Genomic DNA, 13639 nt, shown 5'->3' on the forward strand with positions numbered 1-13639 from the left:
TCAAATTTAAATGAACTACAACGGTTCGCGCGTTGGTGTGGGTCTGACAGACCCTACCAGGCATGCCAAGGGTTAAAGACATTAACATATTCTATTTACTTCGCACCACATATCGGAAAACTGTGGAAATTATTTAAGCCAAGCCAATGCGGACTGAATATTTGCTAGCTTTTTTGAATAAAACATGCAGTTTCTCTCTGTTTATGGAATTTTTCGAGTGTATTTTTTGTACATTTTGTTGTTATTGAGTGGTGGAACTGAACATTTGGTTAAAATTTGGAAAATTTTGTTATAATTATCTTCATTCATGGATAACGTACATACATACAAAAAATTCTAAAATACAAATTATTGATTGTAACAAAGAGACAATAAAATTACTTGAATAACATTTAAATGTTATTATTATTATTTGCCTTTTTTATCAGATTCACTTAGTTTTAACCAACTTCTTTAAATGAGGTTATCAAGCGACTGTTTTTTTGTCACTCACAACTTTTACGGGTAACCGATCATACGATTTTTTTTTTGATCCGGTTTCTATCATGTCCTCCCATTTATATTTCGTCTACTTCTGGCAATTTGAAAGCGATTCAGATGTTTGTTAATAAAAATTGTTCACATGGATGTCGGGAAAAAAGCCTTCAAAACTTCTATTGCGTGATTAAATAAAATGAAGGTAAAATAACTTTCATCATAGTCATCATATTAATGTATACATGTGTGTATACTTGAACATAAAGTTAGATTTAAGTCAGACGTTACTGGCACGCAAATTGACGCAAAAACTTAAGCACTTTCAAGTGCGTGACAGTTGCGACGTGACTGTCTCAGTTCTGAATGAAGCAATCCCCGTGACAATTAGAACGTTTTATTTGATGTATTTGAATACTAGACGCTCGTCCCGGCTCCACCCGGATATCAACATTCTTGTTTTATCTCAACGGATTTAATCGGAATAAAAAGTATCCTATCATCCAGGTCAGCTCATACCTTGTCTGTATACCTATATAAATTTCATCAAAATCCGTTGCGTAATTTTAAAGCTTTAAGCATACATAGAGGCATAGGGACAGAGAAAACGACTTTGTTTTATACTATGTTGTGATATCTATAAGTCCATTCACACTTAAGCAAATATATTGTACCTACAATATAGCGTTTCAAGAGGGTTTTATGTGTACGTGCGAGCGGGACCGCGGACAAAAGCTATTATAATATAATGACTATATTCACCTGAATGCGATGATTGTATCGGTCAGCAATAATGTACTGTCCTATTCGGTTGACAGCGACTCCGGCCAGGCAGTCGAATTCGCCCTCCGCGCTGCCGTACTGACCGAACTCCTTCACGAATATACCGTTGGAATCAAACACCTGGTGGGGAAATACTTATGTTATATACTTTATAACTTTTGTCACATCGAACTATGGTATCTGTACTAAACATATACGATATTTTTTAAAAGTCTAGTTACGTTACTCTTTCAAAACTTCGCCTAATTTTAACGGAAGATGTAGATTTTTTTGATATAATTATTATTATATCAAAAAAATCTGAAATTGACGATTTTCAGAGTTAATAAACTCTGAAAATCGTCATTCAGAAGAGATCTAAATGGTAGTCATAGTAAGAGTATGTCGATGCACTTGTACTGTTAAGTATTCTGTGGTCAAAGATTGACTTTATTATAAGGTATCATAGATGTTATTAATTTCTTCTTAAAACTGTTTTAAAAAATTCACCTCGTTTACTAGAAAACAAATGTAGCTATATATAATCTCGCTTACAAAATTATCTTTGATATTTGTATATTTCGTTGATAGTGTTTATCAAAGAATTATTTAATGAGGTATAAAACGGAGCAAAAATCTTGACCAATTTCTTCAATATTTAAAAACAGTTAATTCTATTTATCAGTATTAATTAGGACATTAATTTCAAAAATTACTTTAATAAATATAAACCGTTTTAATATGTAAAATTTATAAAATTCGAAGCGCTATATTATGATAATCAAGACCAACTAAGCATTAAATTTTGATTACTTATCAAATATAATACCTGTACTCGATGGTTAGATGAATCAGCCACGACCATAGTGTTGTCGGGCCCTACAGCGATACCACGAGGCCAAGTAAAGTATCCGGGTTCGCTCCCCCGACTCCCCACGCTGAATTGTAAACGGCGTTTCTGCAGATACTGGCTCCTAGGGGAGGAACCTGCTGCTGCGAAACCTAAGACAGAAAAATGCATTAGAATAATGAAAATTCCCAGGTCACACCATTGTTCCATAAGCTTCAAACCTATTTACACGCCACTCGTTATCTAACCTGCTACCGCTGCTGTAGCCGCCGTAGGGGAGATGGGGGAGCCTGCCGCGTTTTTTGAATCGTCATCAGAACTGGCAAGCTCATTTGCTGAGCGTAAAGGTAGCCCGAGAGACAGGCGACGCGATGCGCTCGATGATGTTCCGGTGTCACGGTCTTTTCCTCGGGACCCGTATTTACTTTTCAAGTACCGCGCCCATGAGCTCAAGGCAGCTCCATCCTTCTCACCGGTGACCGGTCGTTCAGGGGAGCTTTCTCTGGACTTTAGCGCGTGCGATGACCGGCTTCGAGACAACTCTGAACCGCCAGTGCCGGAGCCGTATCGAGCCGCGAGATATGCAGAGGGAGACGCAGTTGTCGGTGACACGGGTTCATCTGGGTCATCATCATCACCTACACCAAAGCCACTGTGACTACTTTTACTCCTCGCTAGACGATTGCGTCTTTCTTTCAATGCTAAATACCTAGATCGAGCTGTAGGATATTTCGAATCGTCATCGAATGAAGACGTCGTCTCCTCTTCTTTTGGTTTACTACCGTATCGGTTACTGTAGGTGGAAGAACTACTTCCATAACGAGGTGTTTCCTCTTCAGCTGGTTGTGGTCGTGTACGGTAACGTGACTGTGTGGGAGTGGTGTCTTTACTTTTATTGTCTTGCGCATCGTTACGGGCATTAGTACTGCGTGCAAGTAGTGGACCTATATCACTTCGTGCCATCGCTTGACTCTCGGGCTTCCTTTGCGGGGCAGGCTCCTCTTCACTCTCCTCTGACGAATCTGTCTCCTCCTCGGAGCTTGTGTCAGAGTCTTCCTGAGCCGGCTCGGCGGGTGCTGGAGCAGGCGTTGGTCGCTGAGATCCTACAAATCTGCTTTGGACTCGCTGAGCGCCGCTGACCGTTCCATTTGTGGTTGCCGGTGTTGTTCTTTCATTGCCTGCGGACAAAAAACGGTTGCTTGGTTTTGGTGGCAATCCATCTGTGCTATATTTTGCTTTTAACTCTGCGATTGTTAATATCGCACCTGTGTGTTTAACCGCCGAGCCGGAGCTTTCTGTAGATGCACTAGATTCAGTACTAGCGGCTCGTGCTGGTACTCGATGCGCAGTTGGAGCCTCTGATGCTGAAGGTCTACGTGTTACTGCTGCAGGTTTGGTTACCGGTGCTGTATTCTTACGTTGATTTCGTTGTAGTGTACCGAGAGATTCATCTGATTCACCATCGCTGGATGCCTGAGAAATATATTGAAATTCGGTATTGACCAAAAGTGCACGGTACATTTTGTTGTGTTGTGTTTATGTATTATGAGTTAACGTGGAGTGTGTGATTGGAATGCCCTAGTTTACTTTGGCGGTTTCCTTGTTAGTAACGGTGATGATAAAAAATTCTACGTAGTACTGCATTTTCTTTTTCATCAATCTGTCTCCTCCTCCCAACTCACCTCCCGGGCTGGTGTTGGCGGCTTACGAGTAATAGAGTTTCTCTCCTCTTCCGCAGCACGTTGAGTCGACCTGTCTGGTTCCTGAGAAGATGCAGCGCCTTTGTTTTGTCTTTTAAGGCGCGATATTTCATCATCTTCACTCTGTTGTCTCGCAGGCGGTGGTCGACGTTGAGGTTGAGGTGCTGGTTGAACAGGTTTCGGCGGAGGTGGTGGTTCTTTCTTCTCCTTTTTTTTACCGCTCTCTACGTCTAATATCCGTTGCATGACTCGCGGGCAATCACTCAACCTAAATATTCCACTCAGTGGCCCACGAGTTGCGTCTTCTGTATCAGCTACTTTCTCCTTCTCCTTTTCTTTCTGTTCAGCCTTTGCACTTCGTGCTGTTTGTTCTGTATCAGAGTCATTATCTTGTTGATGACTTCTTACAAAGCGAGACCTAAATCTGCGGGATGGTCGATGTTCAGATTCATAGCCGCTGTAATCATCAGCAGCACCGTAGTCTCTTGTATGTCTTTCAGGTGGCGGGGGCCGACGCTCTCCAAACTTTCTTCCACCAAGAATTGGTTCATCATTCTCATAATAATTCTTTGTTTCTTCTTGTTGACGGAATTGAGTAGCGAGGCGATGGTCACTCTTCGACCTAGTCAAACCTTGCGATGGCTGTAAGCTTGAATAACTGCTTGCATGACCGGGCTGATTCATATTCAGTTCACCATAGCTGGCCACGTGCATGACAAGTTGGTTTGGATCATGCGTCATAATAAACCTTATTCTACGGCTATAATCTCCGCCTTCATAGTCGAAGTTTCTTAAAAATTCAACAGTCTTAAGGAAGATTTCTTTAGTATCGACAAGTTCAGTATCTTCCCATTCGACATCATCATTCATATATTTATCGGCGAGATCACAATTACTTTGTATGTTACTTAATTCTAATTCTAAATTATCTTTGAGGTGAGTTAAGTTTCTAAGTTCTGTGGCTAAATAGCGGTCGATTTCATTTCGTAGAAAATCTGTTCGATCTTTAAGCGCTTTAGCCAGCCTTTTGTGTATTTCATCAACTTCACCGGCTACTGCAGCACAATTCGTTTGTAGATTCGACGTATTACGTTCAACTATACCAAGTATATCTTGAAGCCTATTTACACCGCGTCGAATTTGATTATTAATCCTAGTGATTTCCCTACGGAGAACTTCCATGTGAGCAGATTTGCAGTCATCGCAGACTTTCTTTTCGCAATGGGCACAAGGAGCACAGTACGCTTTTTCTGAGCAAACATTGCATCTTTCCATGACCTGCCCTGCTGTGGGATCTGGTAATTCTCCAGCTATTTGAGCGTGCAGTTCTAGGAACCGCTGTAGGGTGACATTTGTGGGGAAGCCTTGGACTCCCTGGTATGGGATGCGGTGTTCTGCTCGGCATTCTGGACATTTAACCTGTAGGAAAAGAAATACATTAATTCTATGCACAAATTGCTTTAATTATTGTATTGAAGCGCACACTCATGCATCAGTTTGATATATATACATTTTCATTTTATTATGTACAATATTCACATATCATTTATAATACTAAATACAGGTACAGTTTCTATCTTCATCACGAAAAATAAAGCTTTCAATTTCTCAATTTCTATCCACTAATATTCATTCACTTTCATAGTTATCCCTTTCATGTACAAAATGTTATTATATTTCTATCTTCATTTTTGAGAAGGTTGGAATTCTCCATACCTGTCGTCGCACATAGTCCACAAGGCCGTCCATGCACGGCTCCATACAGAAGCTGTGCTGGCATGGCAGTAGTTTTGGATTCCGATATCGGTCTAGACACACGCAGCATGTCAGCAGTGATTCAAACTGCTCCATTTTTCAACGTAATTTATGTATCTGTAACAAAAATAGGCAAACTTGAATAAAATTGTTTGAATCTATTGGAAATACATTTAAAAGGCAATATCTAATTAGTCGTAACTTTTATTTCTCCATAAAATTTACCACTAATTAGATGGAAAATGTAATTTACATATTATCTATAAAATGTTTCTCTTAAATATAATGAAACTAACTTGTTGACCTACAACTCTTAATGTTTAAATTCAATAACAAACTACAGACAAATAATTGTGATTAACCTCATAATCTATGCTCTTAAACATGTCTTATTTTGTAAATAAAGAACAGTACACAACAACAAGAAACCCATTATTTCACTTCAAACGCGTCATGCAAATTTTATTTTCACCAGAGAGATAGAGCAGTAAGTGCTTATATTCTTTTTGGAAATGAAGCAGCTCCTGTTGTATATCAAAATAAACATTTGAAAGTACAACGATATAACAAGTAGATGAAAGACTAATGAAATAGGAAATCTATCCTAAAACATTTTTTTAGTTATATAGGTCACATTACTGTGAGTGTTCGCTTATAAAGCTGTCACTTGGGAATTGTTCACAATTTCTACATTATTTATTAAATTTTATATTAGCTGTACCGAGACGCGATTATTCAATAAAAATCCAAAGTAACTATTACAAGAACTGACAAGAAAGTTATATAATTTTAAAAATTGTTGTTCAATAAAAATCCAAAGAAAGTAATACAACAACTGACAAGAACGCTATATAATTTTTAATTAACGCATCTCCCTGTCTCATTAATATTCTTTATTAAAACCGGTCAGTGCAACACTACTGCAGAAAAAATGTAGCTGAACCACCATAAAAAGTCTTTGCAGAGCAATTTGCAACTGATCAATAGTTTAAAATTTCAAAGGGTTTGTAACGAGAAATGTTCAAAAGTTTTGCTGCACTTTGATTGGAAAAAGGAGGGTAGTTCGAACTTCGATAAACACAGAGATGAGTAGCCGATAAAATTTGCATTACCTATTGAGTACAGAGCTCGTTTATTCCATCGAGAATGCTGTTGTTAGTTTTAGTAGGTTTACTAAAAAAGTTTTAGAGTTTGCGGACTGCGTTCACGCGTTATTTGAATGCAGCATTGAAGAGGATATTCCACAATCTATTTGAACACTTTTTATGTGATGGTTGGCCAAAAAGCTGGTGAGACGCGATGACAAGATCAAAATTGGACCTCCAGCTCCTTCACTGAACGAAACATAGTAGCATATATCTGATTCACGACGATTTTCTGTGGGGGTGTGGTACTATCCCCGGTGCGAGCTGGCTTCGTGCCGAAGCGTGCTCGGCTCCCACACTAAAATACTACGTATTTTGACAATATCTAAAGTAGGAAACTATCATCATGAAACAATGTGCATCAGTTATTCTAATCTCATGCAGGGTTTAAAACATTATGAAAATGAGAATTATTATTATGTAAAGAAAAAATCCACTGCCGACTTTATGCTATATATTATACTTTATAATTTCACGATCTTTTTAAAATATTTTCTTATACCCATATTGGTACAATAAGAAAAATAAACAAAATTCTTTTTTTTTTTTGCTAGCGCCATTTTGTTAATTTATGTACCCTATGTCAATGCCACAATTCTTATGATTACGACGCTTCATTTGTCAAAATCCGTCGAGTGGGGTTTAGGCTGGGGTGTGTCAAAGAAAAGGACATTACATACATACATACATATGCTCGAAAAACATTACCCTCCTTCATCCAGTCGGATAATCAATCCAGTACCAAATTCAAACAAATACTCGACAAATATATAATAGAAGTCTAGACTTCCTTGTATATATGATATCATAATAGATGACCTTCATATAATCTATACATTCATTAACTGATTACTGTAAAGTTTAATTTTGGCTTTGCGTTCAGACGAGATCCGGCGGTGAGCGAAAATAGATTTGGTATTTCACACGGCACAGTTGACTGGAAACGTGCGAGATCCAGGCAAGATTGAAAGGTTTGGATTCAATAATGTTTTTATTTTATGCCCTTAAAGTCCGACATAAGGGTATTTTATGATGCAAATGAATTTATTATTACTGATTATTCAAAACGTTGAATTGGCTATTTATTGAGGCATTGTATTAATTAGTTTTACATAACTTAAATAGTAATATTAGTTTATATAGATAATATTATAAATGTGGCAATTTATAAGATTCTATTTCCGTTGTTGATGTTGTATGGATCCTGAAATTTGGCACAGAGATTTATTTATAGCCCTTATTGAACTATTATGCTGGCTTTCACCTGTAAACCACGCGAGTTCTAGTAATATAACAAAGAGATGATAATTTGGCAAGTGTTTTTACCTTATTTGTAGTCTTTTGTTATTATCGTATCAATATAAATGCATGAGAAATGTCACAATGACTTTCGTAAGGAAATCATCAAGCAATTACATTAAAGTTAGGTTATAATATAAGAATACCTGACCGCTTCTATAGGAAGATACATTGTATCTATTTTTAACCCTAAAAATTATATGTCACTGTTTTGAAATAACTCTCAGAGGGTTTCTACTACGTACGTGGTTGCGTGTTACTCGCGTCATAGTTATATCGTATGTTTTCTAAATTCACTCGAATCTAAATATATTTTGATCGATGATAAAACGTGGTATACGAAGATTTATGAACGGTGTTCATTGAGATCTATTTTTAACACACCGGAGGTCGATTCAAAGGATGAATTGCAATTTTTGTTTGTGTTTCACACACTCGTTTTTGTTCTGTGTATGTGGAGTAAGATGAGTTTTGTGTGCTATGTAGATATGTTTGCTTTTTCTTGGTTTGTAACTGGTGTCACCGTCGACGGTTTTGACAATGAACGTATTGTAATGAATACATCGTAGTGGTGTAAAATACCTGTCAATCTCAATTATTTATCGGTGAAATGTTTTTTTCTTTATGACAGAGCAAGCAAAGGGGCAGATGGGACAACTGAGGATAAGTGGGCACCACCGCTCATACACACATGTAACACTAGAGGTGTTACAGGTGCTTAGGCTGGATTTTAGAAGAAACTAAAAAATCGGTTAATTTATGCTACTCGGGACGAAGTTCTGTACAAATAAGCTAAAGGAATGAAGAAAAATTTTGTAAATTTATGACCGCACCATATAATGTTTAACGTGAATTTATCAGTTTTTTTTTTTTGTTATAGCAGCAAAATAAATAAATTAATACTATCACAGATCATATGATTACAACCTTGTGATGACTGACGGGGACATACAGACAGAAGGACAATGAAGTCTAAATAATAGGGTCTGGTTTACCCTTTGGATACGATATCTTAAAAAGGCAATATAAGTAACAAATTCTATTATACCTATATATCACTTAACACCAACCAACCCGCATAATTTTGTTCATTCGTTTGTAAGTAACCAACGTCTTTTGACTCTATTTTGACCCATTTTGAACTGACAGATATATCTAATTCAAACTTTCGAGACTAATTATAGATCGAAGACATTGCAAAAATTGTGATATAGTATATTAAATTGTTATATAAATAGATGATATAATGAGTTCTTTATCATAATATCTTGATGAATTAAATTGATAACTAAATTGTTTCTTTAAAGAACTGGAGACAATTTAGTGGATTCTATCACTTTAGCTTTTAAAGTATAAATCACTATGAGGCTCAGTAGATACGACATATTAAATCCTAGGATAGGAACTTGGCAAGCGAGCAACTTCTTTTTTTCTACTTACATCATACATTAGCTTCTAAAAGCTATAGGAAACTAGTATAAAGGCATTTTAAATGTTAGTTGAGCGTATCTCTCAGCTCCTCCAGAATGAGGTGGTTTTGAAAATTGCCCAGTTATATAGCTTCTACGTCGATGCTAACTGTTCCATGAACGTAATTGCTTTAACGCTTGTCTATGGAGTTTTAATAGATACGGGTTTTAAAGGGATAAAAATTGTCTGTACTTAAATAATTGAGCTGGGATTCGCTTGGAAAATTCCGTAGAAACAAAAAAAAATATGAAGTTTACATTGTAAAACTTAGAAATTTGCCATCTGATATAAAAAAAAAATACTAAAATATGTTTCTAAAAATATGCTTTTTTGTTTATTTAAACACTCTATAGTCCTATACAATGGAACCATATACAAAAACACACCTACGTCAATGTAGTTACCTTAAAAATATGGTCAAGGTCAACTAAGAATAAATTGCTAACCTTTTTCGGTCCATATATGCAACTAACCTAACACCCACAAATAAAGTAATAGGTACCAGGAAGAGGAAAGTTCACAAACATGTATTATTTGACTGGCTGGCCGCCCCGAATTTCCCCGTGGCTCCTATATAGTAGACGTTTTATCCTAAGAGAGATAATTAGAAAAATATCCTAATTATTTCTTATGTAATTACAAAACGTTTAAAAAGATTTTAATCTAATAAATTTTCATTGATATTTTATAACAAAAAATACAGTCATTAGAAAAAGTTAAGATTTTTAATTAGGTCACAGATCTCGTGAAATATTTACATTTACCCTGATTAACTATATATCTCGAGAAACAAATTTTAATAATCTCATCTCAGCATGTATATATTGCTTCGGATTTTGCATAATAACTGAGATAGTTTATCATTAGAGTAGTATAATTGATATACAAATTACACTCGCATATAATTATCGTCAATCAGTTTTGCTTTGTATTCGGTATGTCGGATAGATAACTAGCTTCATCATTTAGCTTTGTGTATAATTGGAATTAGATATGAACGTGATATGTAAATTGAGCTAGATCGCCTAGTTTATGAAACTCATACTAAAATTATTTATTTTAGATAGATAGATCATACTTTATTGCATACAAAAATTTTACAGTAAAAACATAGATAAAACACAAACAAATTAGAACATATGAAATTAAAAACTTTTTAAAGGATATTAAACGCGATTTATTCGTTATATTATTAACCCGACGTTTCGACCACTTTACAGCGAGCGTAGTCACAAATGAGAACATGCACAAATGGCGGTCTTATCGTTAGGTAGCGATCTCTTCCAGACTATCATATAAAATAAAAGGGAATTTTATTCAACTAGTCTTCTTAAGAAGCGCCTTTTAATCGGCTAACTACACGATTCTTATTTACCATTGTTTCGGAAGCAATTTCTGCACATAAAAGCGTCTTAAAATTTCTCTTTTGCGTAAAATTTATGAAAACATTACAAACATACATAACTTTTCTCTTTATAACATCCGTATAAACTACAAATATATACGTATGTGTCGTTCTGCCTAAAATTAAAACAATGACAATTAACAGCGGCCTTGTTATATTATCTGTTCCCTAGAATTATATTTTGGGAGAATTTTTCTGTACTATGTTTTTGTCTCGTGATAGTTTTGGCGCGAGTTATTGTGAATCAGAGTACTAAATATATTTCTAACTATGAGTGGATTTTTACTCATACAAAATGGTCTGTAACAAAATATTGTGTCCGTTTCTATTTGAATCATATTCTGATTAATTTACAATTTGAATATGTATATTTTAATTCAAAGATAAAGTTTAGAAAATCCGTTTTTTTTTAATTCGAAGAAAAAAAAAGAAAACTGTTATGTTAAAAGTTGCGCGTGTTTTATTTATATAGTTTATATTCCTAAGGTTTCGAATAATGTTATTTACTCGCCTACATTAATACGTAACTGTTAGATCGTTGGAACGATGCCTATAAATTTTACGGATGTTAACAGATTTGGAAAATGACGTGATTTCCGTATATTTACACGTCAGAACTATTTTCAACAAGGATTCCTGTGAAGCAGATGATTTTCTCGTTTCTGTTTCTCTCTATTGTGTTATATGGGACAAAATATATTTTATTATTGTAATCGAAAAAGCGCTCTAATAAGGATCTTAACTCAAGCTCAATCATAAGGTTTCCGACATTCTAAATTAAACATCGTTGTAAACTTTTTTCTTACTAAATTACAATGTTAAACAAATCTTCATAATTGACATTTTTATATTCTTTATATTTCAAATTGTATGCAAGTACCAAAGACTGTTTGTTTTTAATTATATTAAAGGCGCATGAACGAGCCTGCTTTGATAATATTTACTAGGACGTGACTGAGATGTTCTTTTGCTTTTTAATAACTTTGCTTTATCAGAATTTAATCTGTTTATTCTAGACAAAGAATTTAATTTATTAAACACTTGACCTACGAAATATTTACATCTATAATAAAGCTTAACAGCGGATTGTATAGTTTTAACTATTCAAATAAAAATTAAAAGACCCTTGTATACGTAAAGTACGAGTCTAATACAAAAATGTTATTTTTAATAACATTCAATTATACGAAATTTTACTTTCAAAGTTATTAAATTTGTGAACAAAACTAAAACATTTTTATTGAATTATGTTTGCGAAGGAATTTATTGGAAATCCAATTGAGGAATGTTAGATAAATACGAATATTGTAAATTAGAATAAGCTTTAACGAAGATTGATCGCTTTGTACCAGATTATAGATGTTATTATTTTATAGTTGTTTCACTCAAAGTTAAATTAAAAACGTTTTTATTCATGTCAACTTTTTGAAAGTGCTTGTAAATAATCGTTTTGTAAATACCATAAAAGCAGTGGTGGCACAGTTGTGAGAACCTCGGACTGCAAAATTGATAAGTCGGGGTTTCGAGACCAGGCGAACGTGTAGGAAATATATTGATTTTTCAATTTATCTGCACATGTGGATAACAACGCCACTGCTTAAAGCGGTGAAGGAAAACATCGTGAAGAAACCGGCATGTCCAAGAATCAAAAGTTCGACGACATGTGACATCTGCCAACCCGCACTTGGCCAGCGTGGTGGATTATGGCCTGAACCCTCATAGGAGGCCTGTGTCCCAGCAGTGGGAACATATGTGGGCTGATAATGATGATGATGAAATACCATCGGTCTGCAATGTGGCTCTACTAAGAAGCATCGACTAGAAAACGTATTCTGTCGTATTTTATTGCCTAGAGGGTATTCGAAATTTGATTCACTCAATTAATCACATACCTACTCATAATATAAGTTACCTATAAAATAATAAAATGATATACCGTCATATATATAGCTTAGTAAATTTTATACCCCCCAATAAACAATGCCGTTTTAATTTATGTAATGGATGAGAAAGCTATTCGAAAAACAGTGTCATTTGTCCTTCATAAACTATAGAATATTCTAATGTTCTAAGTCATTGATCACTCATGATACTATGAAGACGATAGGATATATTTCTATTGTGGGAGTCGAGCACGCTTCGGCACGAATTCGGCCAGCTCGCACCGGGGAAGTACCACACCCCCACAGAAAACCGGCGTGAAATAGTGGCATGCCACTGTGTTTCGTACGGTGAGTGGGGGAGCCGGAGGCCCGTTTCCTTTTCCTCACACGTCCCAGTCCATTCCTTCTTTCCAGTCGTTAATCCATTCCTTTTCCCTTACCCCAAAAAAAGCGGGCAGCGCATTCGCAGAGGCCCTACCTTTGCGAATGTTTATGGGCGGTTGTGATCGCTTACCATCAGGCGAACCACCAGCTCAGTTGCCCGCTATGACATAAAAAAAAAATATATATATGTATATAAAGGCATTGTCATTTGTTTCTGATTATTAAATATACACCAGTATTCTTTTTTAATCTTCAGGGTGGATCAGGCTTCATAATATCGAGAGGTCAGTTTCGCATACTGAGAATCAAACCTTATCTCAATAGGTCAATTCTGCACACAAGTGCATGGATTAAACGTCTTTGTAACCTAGATTGCGGTTAGTGCTTATAAACTTCAAGAATCCTACAAGTTAGTGACTGACGTCAGCACGTGCCGGAAACAAAAGGGGAATTAAACGTAAAATAAAGCAGTGTTGTTAAGGTCAGTGACGTCACAAAGGAAGAGGAATGCA

General features: G+C 35.8%; 1 protein-coding gene across 2 annotated transcripts in view; it reads right to left on the minus strand.

Annotated features, from left to right (window-relative positions):
• The window catches only part of LOC119830792 (RING finger protein nhl-1), an 85516-nt gene that overhangs the window by 15303 nt on the left and 56574 nt on the right, over positions 1–13639 (minus strand). Inside the window, exons 4-9 of one of the 2 annotated variants that reach the window (XM_038353936.1) lie at positions 5503–5658; positions 3769–5205; positions 3352–3559; positions 2335–3264; positions 2066–2238; positions 1237–1377 (exon numbers count right to left, since the gene is read on the minus strand). In XM_038353936.1, coding sequence (XP_038209864.1) covers positions 1237–1377; positions 2066–2238; positions 2335–3264; positions 3352–3559; positions 3769–5205; positions 5503–5637 — 3024 coding nt within the window. In that variant the 5' untranslated portion in view covers positions 5638–5658. Of the gene's footprint in view, positions 1–1236; positions 1378–2065; positions 2239–2334; positions 3560–3768; positions 5206–5502; positions 5659–13639 lie in introns of both variants that reach the window. The other variant, XM_038353935.1, reaches the window with a different exon arrangement.

Source organism: Zerene cesonia, chromosome 12, assembly GCF_012273895.1.
Source record: "Zerene cesonia ecotype Mississippi chromosome 12, Zerene_cesonia_1.1, whole genome shotgun sequence".
In the NCBI taxonomy this organism is placed as follows: Eukaryota; Metazoa; Arthropoda; class Insecta; order Lepidoptera; family Pieridae; genus Zerene; species Zerene cesonia.